The 11,551-nt window shown below is 38.7% G+C and overlaps 1 protein-coding gene across 1 annotated transcript; it reads left to right on the forward strand.

Annotated features, from left to right (window-relative positions):
- The first annotated feature begins 451 nt into the window (after positions 1–451).
- Positions 452–4,535, forward strand: LOC144961705 (uncharacterized). The gene is made up of 2 exons (XM_078894800.1): positions 452–789; positions 1,392–4,535. Exon 2 carries the CDS (start codon positions 1,410–1,412, stop codon positions 3,522–3,524), a length of 2,115 nt encoding a protein of 704 aa, XP_078750926.1. The 5' UTR covers positions 452–789; positions 1,392–1,409; the 3' UTR covers positions 3,525–4,535.
- The last annotated feature ends 7,016 nt before the right edge of the window (positions 4,536–11,551 follow it).

Consider the following 11,551-nt stretch of genomic DNA (forward strand, 5'->3'; position numbering starts at 1 on the left):
TGTGTCCCAATCCGGACACCCTGTATTCTTCATCCTGTGTTCCAATCCAGACTCCGATCCCTGTGTTCTGCATTCTGTGTCCCAATCCGGATACCTTGTGTTCTGCATTCTGTGTCCCAATCCAGACATCCTGTGTTCTGCATTCTGTGTTCCAATCCGGACACCCTGTGTTCTGCATTCTGTGTCCCAATCCGGACACCCTGTGTCCCAATCCGGACACCCTGTGTTCCAATCCGGACACCCTGAGTTCTTCATTCTGTGTCCCAATCCGGACTCCCCATCGTGCCAATTAGGACACCCAGTGTGAGAAATTTTGTAAGCTTCTCGTTTAGAATCTCTTTCCATTAGCATTTTCACCGTGGATCTTTTGTCAGGCATTTATTTTATTCAATTTGACAACATATAGTAGAATATTAAAAACTCTAGAACATACCTTGGTAGATTAGTGAAAGCAGTCAGTGGGATTTTTTGTTCTATTAGGGTTTGCTTCAGGTTGGAGGATTGTTTTTCTATAGGTAGGTCTTAGTAAAGATGCTAGGGTGTTTGTTTTTGGGCCATTCCATGTAAAATGTTACCTGGGAACTAATTTTTCAAAGGGGTATAACTCAAATAAAAGTTGGTGTAAACTTTAGAGGACTAATTAAACTTTATTTTTGTTATAAAAGTAACCTCCCTTTTTGGTCATGTGACTCGGCGGCCATCTTGAAAAACAGCACATGTTTACAAGCCAGATATTTGCTAAAAGTGGTAATCTTCTGAAGCCCAATACTGCACCGTTTGGCATCACAGGTACTTGAATTTGTTTCTTATATTTAAAAACATGTTTTACTACTTGAAACTATTGTTTAATATTTTAAAATTGTCATATTACACTAGAAATCGTCACTCATGAGGACTCAATTTTCGTGTCCCATCAGTTACCATTTAGGACATAAAGTTTTCTTAGCTGCCATAATTTTTTTTTTAAATGGCTTGAGCCTTTAGATTTTCTGTCAATGCATAGGGCATGTTAGAATGACCATAAAGTTAATTTCCATATTTATCATTTTTTCGCGTTACAATGGTAACTGACGGACAGTAACTGATGGGACAGAGCTGTGTCAGTCTTCTGTCCCATCAGTTACTGGCTCAGAGAGGAGTAAAGCATTACTTTTTTTTTTACATAGACTTTAAATATTAATGTTTGAATTGCATAATAGCTTTGTTCAATCCTTGTGTAATGATTTTGAAGACTCAAAATGAATTTAACTCAATTAAAATCCCAAGGAGAGAGAAATGACTTTTGTGGGGAGGTGTCTGAGAAAGACTTTTGTGGGGAGGTGCTGAGAAAGTTCCTATCATCCTGTTGAAGCTTATTCTGACATTTTTTTCTATCTTTATCTCTTGCCCAGATCTGTATCAAAGACAAAATGCCTCCAAAGTCACCCCGCACAAAAATGAGAGAGTACAGAGAAAGAATGGGGGAAGAGAAGAAAAAAGAAGTGAAGGAGAAAAATAAAGAGCAAGCGAAGAAATATCGGGCAAGCATGAGTGAGGAGAAGCGCAAAGCAGAGAGACTCAGTAACACGCGTAGAAAGAGAGAGGCACGAAGAAAAGCCAAAGTTTCTAGTGTTTCCCCTAAGCACAATCCTCTTTTTTCTAGTGTCCAGTCAGAGGGAAAAGCTATAAGAAAAGTAGTGAATTCTCTACCTCAAAGTCCTAGGCGTAAAATTGCAGTATTAAAAAAATTGGCAGTACAACATGGTATTCTTGTGGAGAAATCAAAAACATCCAGGAGAAACTTGTTTGAGTCTGAGAACTTAACAAAGATGATCACGAGCTTTTATGAAAATGATGAAATTTCCCGCCAAAGTCCAGGCAAAAAGGATTTTGTTACAGTTAAAGATAGTGAAGGAAATAAACAGCAGATCCAGAAACGTGTTATGCTTATGAACATTATGGAAGCGTTCCAGCAGTTCAAAAAGGAAAGACCAGACATCAAAGTGGGTAAAAGTAAATTTGCACAATTGAGACCACAACATGTCGTAACTATAACCGAGAAAGACCACCATGTATGCTGCTGTATATATCATGAGAATCTTGAGCTACTTCTAAACGGATTGAGAAGCTACAACAATGAAGTTCCAAAACCTGAAGAACTGATAAGTTCCTCTCTTTGCCAGGACCCAACAACTTCCTGTTCACTAGGAACGTGTGACAAGTGCCATGATGTGACTGCTATCATCAGAGAAAAAATCATGCTCTTGTTTCCGCTAACACATCCAAATTTTGCATTCTACCAGTGGGGAAAAAACTCGAAGAAAGAACTGATTGAGATGGCTTTGGATGACCTCGAACAAGAGCTTCGTAGACAGCTACAGACAATGCGCATACATAGCTTTCTAGCAAAGTGCCAACTTCATCAAATGAAAACTTTAAAGAACTGCTTGACTTCAACGACCACTGCTATTCTACAAGAAGACTTCGCAGAAAATTTTTCATTGAAACAACAAAATGAAATAATGACTGCTCACTGGAATTCAGCAGGCGTCACTATCTTCACTGCTATCGTTTACTTTAGCAAGCAGGACTATGCTTCATTTGCTCTAGTAAGTGATTGTTTGGAGCATGACAAGTTTGCAGTGGCCACATATAACAGAATTATCTTGAAAGAACTGGAAAATGCTGGAAGAACTGTTGAAGAATTACATGTCTTTTCAGATGGATGTGGTGGTCAATTTAAAAATTGTGCGAATTTGTCATTAATGACACAACCGACTATGCTGCACCCAAAATTGAAAACCATGGACTGGAGCTTTTTTGCAACATCCCACGGGAAAGGACCAATCGATGGGATTGGGGGCACTGTGAAGCGAGCCGTATGGAGACGGATATTAAGAGGAACAGCAGTAATCAACTCAGCAGAGCAGTTTGCGGACGAGGCAAAGACGACTTGTACCAATATCAATGTGATATACGTATCAAAGAATCAGGTTGCCGAAACGCAAACGGAACTCGAGACATTTTGGCGGTTCAACCAGCCCAAAACTATACCGGAAACAAGATCTTTCCACTTCTTCAAACCAACATCAAAAACAACAATCTCTGCTGCATCCATCAGTCCGTTTACCAATCTCTGCGTTGATCAAAAATCATTTCAAATATTCAGACCAACATCTGCTAAGTCAACCACTCTAAGTACCCCAACTGCAGACCCATCTTCCTCTCAGGGAACACTGTGCAACCACACAACTTCTGATGTTATCATCAGTGCTGAACAGTACTATGCTGTTGACTATGTCGACAGATTCTACATAGGAAGAGTTTTAAATTCCAACAAGCCAGACATTTGGAACATGAAGTTCCTGCACAAAACAACGGTTGGTGGCATCAGCTACTTTTCATGGCCTGAAAGAGATGATACAGATGCAGTCCACAGACAAGCGATTTTCTATGGACCTGTGAACTTAGAAGGCTGCTTGCAATTTACAATTCCAGACCTCAACACCATCAGTGCAGCCTTTGCTTCCCGAAAAGATTTATAAATCTGATTCCCTTTTTTTTATTTAGCTGTTCTGTTGAAAGTTGTCATCATGTGACAAAGAATTGTTTTATTCAGTGGATGAATTTTATTTTCTTGTTCTGGTTTCATGGGTGTTAAAAAGCACTATCTTTCAAATTTTCTAAGCCGTCAGTTTTCATCATTTAATTACGTATCCTTTTTAATATTATTAAATAATTCATTTACAAATGGGCAAAGCTCATGATAATCTAGTCAGTCACAGAACATGACACTGAATGAATGAAACAAGTGCCAGTGTAGTCAGTACGTCTTTTGATTTTAAATTTAATAGTAACAATTGTTTTCCCACCTGTTGCAATGTCAAGTTTAATTTGTAGAAGATGATTATTATCATTTTTCTTTTACTTTTAATAATCAACTGAATTGATCATGGTGTTACTTGGATTGTTAGTGGACACTTAAATTTCATTTTAGTTTCCCACAAGTTTACTACTACTTTGCGTCGCCAGATGGATATCTTTGTTCACTTTATTTTTGCTATAAGGCATTAAATTTACAAACCAATTATGCTGTTAATTGGCCTGAAATGATCTTTTTAATTTGTTTAATGAGGCTTGAGAGTACAAACATTCTTTGCTTGAAAATAAGATTGTGATTTATTTTTATTTCTATCTTGGTCACTTTCGTGTCCCATCAGTTACCAACATAGTGTCCCATCAGTTACTCAAAGTGTCACTTATTATCGGCTATAAACGTAAAAGTTGCTGCTTCATACTTCTTATTCTTGTACTGTATGTTAAGACACTATTTTAAAATACATACAAAGCAAAAACAACAATTGGAGTAAATTAGTTTCAGAGAATTTTTAAGTTGTAATATACGTATAAAAATGGTGGTATTTTTTCTGTCCCATCAGTTACCGAAGGTTAAGAGATCATAAAATGAGCCATAATTAATTTTTTTTTTATTTACCACTTTTGTTACAATCTTTCATTGCCATTCAATACATTTAAGCAATAAAAGTGTGAATAAATCTGTTTCCCTTAGTTCTGTGGTATCTTATTTCATTGAAAATATGCTCTGAATGTCCCATCAGTTACCATGGAATGGCCCTTTTATTATTAGGGTTAGTCAAATGTAATATGTTTTATTTTTTCTTCGGGTTAAAGGAATACTTTGGTTGTTTCCCTTAGCATGAGGAGCTTAGGAAGGCCTCCCCGTAACACTTTAAAAAGTTATTAATTATTTTAACAAACAAACTATTACAAGTACTTTCCTCATATATCTTACAAATGGCCTACTTTATGTTGATGGTGGGTTAATCATAACCTTAGCTGATGAATTTATAATTTTAATCGAAGGAAAAAGAAGAAGAAAACAAGCGCTAGTCTACTCTGTAGCATCGGAGAAATTACATTTTACATGCAATTGAATTGGTTTAATGCAACTGGTTTGTTTTTTATCTTGCAACTTCGACTGTAAGATGCTTCGAATTCGTGAAAAAGCGTTGGAAGAAGCTTGTACCCAATCAACCGAGTGAGACAAGGATTTTGAGAGACAATTTATTTAAATAACACACATATATATATATATATATATATATATATATATATATATATATATATATATATATATATATATATATATAATATATATATATATATATATATATATATATATATATATATATATACACACGTTATTGTTGTTTACTATGCAATGGATCTTATTTGGGAAAGGAAAAAACTCTATTCCATCATTAGGATATCAACTACGTATCATGATCTATCTGTTGCATCTGTCAAATGTACCCTGTCCCATCATTAGAACATCAACTATAACCACATGTCTACGTTTGGGATACATTCTTTGTTCCATTTCTCAAATGTACTCTATTCCACCTGTCAAATGTACTCTGTTCCATCAGCTACTTTGGAGGATTTTCTTCAGCTGCATTCTCTTGGCATGGCAGTTTTTTGCATCTCTTGCGGCTACAACAAATCGTAATATATCACTGATTTACATTGCGGCCACAACAAATCGTAATATATCACTGATTTACATTGCGGCTGCAAAATCAGCAATTTTTTTACACATTTTTGCAAATTTTCGAGATATATTAAAACCCCAAAATACATTAATTAAAAGAAAAAAACAACTTTTTTTTCTCTTTTAATTTTATATCTTGTGTAGAACGTGAAAGATAATTAATCAAGGGTAGTTTCTTTTCTCTTATCTCATTTTCTTCCTTGTTACTGGCTCTGATATGACCTTACATTTGTTGCAGCGCCGTGAAACCCTTAAAAACAAACAAATACCTTGCTCTTTCACAAATTAATTATGGATTTTTAGGAAAATTAATCTCAAATATTTGCTAATTTTGCTGATTTTAGCTTGCAATTTTTGAGGTTGTGCTTGCAACATTTGGGATTATTTTTTGCAAAAAAAAAGCCATGTCAGATTCTCTTTTCCAACTCCCACCCAATACATCTGACCTCCTATCCCAACTCCCACCCAATACATCTGACCTCCTATCCCAACTCGTATCCAATTCATCTGACCTCTTATCCCAACTCCCACCCAATACATCTGACCTCCTATCCAAACTCCCACCCAATACATCTGACCTCCTATCCCAACTCCCACCCAATTCATCTGACCTCCTATCCCAACTTCCACCCAATACATCTGACCTCCTATCCCAACTCCCACCCAATACATCTGACCTCCTATCCCATTTCCCATCCAATTCATCTGACCTATCCCAACTCCCACCCACTACATCTGACCTCCTCTCCCAACTCCCACCCAATAGATCTAACCTCCTATCCCAACTCCCACCCAATAGATCTGACCTCCTACCCCAACTCCCACCCAATTCATCTGACCTCCTATCCCAACTCCCACCCAATAGATCTGACCTCCTACCCCAACTCCCATCCAATTCATCTGACCGCCTATCCCAACTCCCATCCAATTCATCTGACCTCCTATCCCAACTCCCACCCAATTCATCTGACCTCCTATCCCAACTCCCACCCAATTCATCTGACCTCTTATCCCAACTCCCACCCAATTCATCTGACCGCCTATCCCAACTCCCACCCAATTCATCTGACCTCCTATCCCAACTTCCACCCAATACAGCTGACCTCCTATCCCAACTCCCACCCAATACATCTGACCTCCTATCCCAACTCCCATCCAATTCATCTGACCGCCTATCCCAACTCCCACCCAATACATCTGACCTCCTATCCCAACTCCCATCCAATTCATCTGACCGCCTATCCCAACTCCCACCCAATTCATCTGACCTCCTATCCCAACTCCCATGCAATACATCTGACCTCCTAACCCAACTCCCATCCAATTCATCTGACCTCCTATCCCAACTCCCATCCAATACATCTGACCTCCTATCCCAACTCCCACCCAATTCATCTGACCTCCTATCCCAACTTCCACCCAATTCATCTGACCTCTTATCCCAACTCCCACCCAATACATCTTACCTCCTATCCCAACTCCCACCCAATTCATCTGACCTCCTATCCCAACTCCCACCCAATTCATCTGACCTCCTATCCCAACTTCCACCCAATACATCTGACCTCCTATCCCAACTCCCACCCAATACATCTGACCTCCTATCCCAACTCCCATCCAATTCATCTGACCGCCTATCCCAACTCCCACCCAATTCATCTGACCTCCTATCCCAACTCCCATGCAATACATCTGACCTCCTATTCCCCCCCCCCCCCCCCCCCATTTATTTCATTTCATACCAGAAGTCCTGATTGAAAATCTCTCTTTCTCTCTTTATAAAAATGTCCAAGGTCATCATGCCAGGCATCATCAAGCAATCGGTCAAGGTCATCATGCTGGGACGGATGGGATTCATCCCTGCACTGGACATTCAGGTAGGTTTAGACTCCTAAATGACCGCAATGACTTCAGTGACAAAATGCAGTTAAAAGGTAATGGAAGCGGGCCTGGGTGGTACTGGTACTAGCATCTCTCGGTATCGAGAAATTACCTGTACTGTAATCACATTTCGGCACCATCATTACCGATAACGGTAGGTACTGGGGATTCCCGATATTACTTTCTTTAACTGACAGGTTTACAATAAACGCTCCCCACAATCACTCCACTATGTGTGAGGCGAGACTATTTACTGACAGTCGATAATGGCCATGAGACCTCTTTTCTCCTCTCTTTCTCTATTTCCCCACTACTGAAGAGATGCCGCCTGGAAGGCACTATTACTATTATTTTTTTAAAGATATTAAAAAACTGAGCTTTTTTATAGCGCAATATCCACTAAACGTGCTCAAAGCACTTTACATGGGGTCCCTGGCCAACAGCAACATTTAACACGTAGGACGGAACATGATGCCTGTCAGGCGATATTACATTTTTTTCCGACGGAGACAACGCTGTTAACAGCCAGGTACTAATTTTACACCTGAATATGGTGAGAGAATGTGAGTAACGAGGCTTCTCCAAGGCTCAACTATGCGCTGAGTGAGGCTCGAACCCAGGCCCTTACGATCCAAAGGCGAGTGTCGTACAACTAGACCACATAGCCGCACAAGATCTTCATATTTAAGATATTTAAGATGTTCACTAATGTAAGAAATATAATGAGGAAAACTGATTCTACAGCACAAAAAGTGTTTTAAAAGGGGTCCTAAGGCAACCGTAACACTTCCACGGAGGACGACACATGCCATCTGGAAAGCACTAGGACTACTCAGGAGATCTTCACTATAGTTATAAATATGAACACTGATTTCACTTGTTTCATCACTAACCATAATCAGCATGACTTAATTTTTGTGATAAGACTAAACACCAGATTGGTCATACAAAGATAGCTATTACAAGGAGACAAGAGGCAGAGAGGCATATGATGATGATGATAATAATAATAATAGTAATAATGATAATAATAATAATAATAATAATATAATAATATAATAATAATAATAAAATATAATAATAATAATAATAATAATAATAATATAATATATAATAATAGTAATAATAGTAATAATAATAATAGTAATAATATATAATAATATAGATAATAATAATATAATAATAATAATAATAATATATAATAATAAGATAGTAATAAGTAATATATAATAATAATAATAGTAATAATATATAGTAATAATAGTAATAATATAATAGATAATAATAATAATATAATAAAATAATAATAATATAATATAATAATAATAATAATAATAATAATATAATAAAAATATATAATAATAATAATAATAATGATAATAATAATAATAATAATATATAATAATAATAATATTAATATAATATATAAAATAATAATAATAATAATAATAATAATAATATATGATGATATAATAATAATATAATATTTAATATAATAATAATAATATATATAATAATAATAATAATAATAATAATAATAATATAATAATAATATAATAATAGATAATAATAATAATATTGATAGTAATAATATAATAATAATATATGATATAATAATAATAATAATATAATATTAATAATAATAATAATATGTTATAATAATAATATAATAATAATAATATATATAATAATAATAAATAAATAATAATATAAATATATAATAATAATATATAATAAATTATAAGTAATAAATGATATAATAATAATAATAAATAATAATAATAATAATAATAATAATAATAATAATAATAATAATAATAATAATGTACTTTATTCATCCAAAAAGGAAATTTTTGTCAGTGACTGATAGTGTTGATGGTGGTGGTGGTGTGTGTGTCAGTGACTGATAGTGGTGGTGGTGGTGGTGTGTGTGTCAGTGAGTGATAGTGGTGGTGGTGTGTGTCAGTGAGTGATAGTGGTGGTGGTGGTGGTGTGTGTCAGTGAGTGATAGTGGTGGTGGTGGTGTGTGTCAGTGAGTGATAGTGGTGGTGGTGTGTGTCAGTGAGTGATAGTGGTGGTGGTGGTGTGTGTCAGTGAGTGATAGTGGTGGTGGTGTGTGTCAGTGAGTGATAGTGGTGGTGGTGTGTGTCAGTGAGTGATAGTGGTGGTGGTATGTGTCAGTGAGTGATAGTGGTAGTGGTATGTGTCAGTGAGTGATAGTGGTGGTGGTGTGTGTGTCAGTGATGATATGTGGTGGTGTGGTTGTGTCAGTGAGTGATAGTGGTGTGGTGGTGGTGTTGTCAGTGGACTGTAGTGGGTGGATGGTTGTGGTGTGTGTGTCAGTGAGTGATAGTGGTGGTGGTGGTGGTGTGTGTCAGTGACTGATCGTGATGGTGGTGTGTGTCAGTGAGTGATAGTGGTGGTGGTGGTGTGTGTGTCAGTGAGTGATAGTGGTGGTGGTGGTGTGTGTGTCAGTGACTGATAGTGGGTGGTGGTGGTGTGTGTCAGTGATGATAGTGGTGTGTGTGTCAGTGATGATAGTGGTGTGGTGTGGTGTCAATGATGATAGTGGGTGGTGGTGGTGTATGTCAGTGACTGATAGTGGTGGTGGTGTGTGTCAGTGACTGATATTGGTGGTGGTGGTGTGTTTCAGTGACTGATAGTGGTGGTGTGTGTCAGTGACTGGTAGTGGTTGTGGTGTGTGTCAGTGACTGAGTGATGTGGTGGTGGTGTGTGTCAGTGATGATGTGGTGTGTGTGGTGTGTGTCAGTGACTGATAGTGGTGGTGTGTGTCAGTGAGTGATAGTGGTGGTGGTGTGTGTGTCAGTGACTGATAGTGGTGGTGGTGGTGTGTGTGTCAGTGATGTGATGGATGAGTGGTGGTGTGTGTGTCAGTGAGTGATAGTGGTGGTGGTGTGTGTCAGTGAGTGATAGTGGTGGTGGTGGTGTGTGTCAGTGAGTGATAGTGGTGGTGTGTGTCAGTGAGTGATAGTGGTGGTGTGTGTGTCATGAGTGATAGTGGTGGTGGTTGTGTGTTCAGTGATTGATAGTGGTGGTGTTGGTGTGTGTCAGTGAGTGATAGTAATGGTGGTGTGTGTCAGTGAGTGATAGTGGTGGTGGTGTGTGTCAGTGAGTGATAGTGGTGGTGTGTGTGTTTCAGTGAGTGATAGTGGTGGTGGTGGTGTGTGTGTGTCAGTGACTGATAGTGGTGGTGTGTGTCAGTGACTGATAGTGGTGGTGGTGTGTGTCAGTGAGTGATAGTGGTGGTGGTGTGTGTCAGTGACTGATAGTGGTGGTGGTGGTGGTGTGTGTCAGTGACTAATATTGGTGGTGGTGTGTGTCAGTGAGTGATAGTGGGTGGTGGTGGGTGTGTCAGTGACTGATAGTATGGTGGTGGTGTGTCAGTGATGTATAGTTTGGTGGTGTGGGGTGAGTCATGAGTGATAGTGGGTTTGGGGGTGTGTGTCAGTGAGTGATAGTGGTGGTGGTGTGTGTCAGTGACGATGATAGTGTGGTGTTGTGTAGTGATGTATGAGTGGTGTGGTGGTGTGTGTCAGTGAGTGATAGTGGTGGTGGTGTGTGTCAGTGACTGATAGTGGTGGTGGTGGGTGTGTGTCCAGTGAGTGTGGTGGTGTGTGAGTGATTGTAGTGGTGGTGTGTGTCAGTGACTGATATTGGTCGTGGTGGTGGTGTCAGTGATGATAGTGGTGTTGGTTGTGTCAGTGATGATAGGTGGTGGGTGTGTGTCAGTGACTGATAGTGGTGGTGGTGGTGTGTGTCAGTGAGTGATAGTGGTGGTGGTGGTGGTGTGTGTCAGTGAGTGATAGTGGTGGTGTGTTGTGTCAGTGAGTGATACTGGTGGTGGTGGTGTATGTCAGTGACTGATAGTGGTGGTGTGTGTCAGTGACTGATAGTGGTGGTGGTGTGTGTCAGTGATTGATAGTGGTAGTGGTGGTGGTGTGTGTCAGTGATTGATAGTGTGTGGTTGGAGTGTGGTGTCAGTGACTGATAGTGTGGTGGTGTGTGTCAGTGAGTTGATAGAGGTGTGGTGTGTGTCAGTGAGGTGATAGTGGTGGTGGTGGGTGTGTCAGTGATTGATAGTGGGGTGTGGTGTGTGTG

This window comes from Berghia stephanieae, unplaced genomic scaffold, assembly GCF_034508935.2.
Source record: "Berghia stephanieae isolate SIO BIC M18660-M18661 unplaced genomic scaffold, UCSD_Bste_1.3 scaffold370, whole genome shotgun sequence".
NCBI lineage: Eukaryota > Metazoa > Mollusca > Gastropoda > Nudibranchia > Aeolidiidae > Berghia > Berghia stephanieae.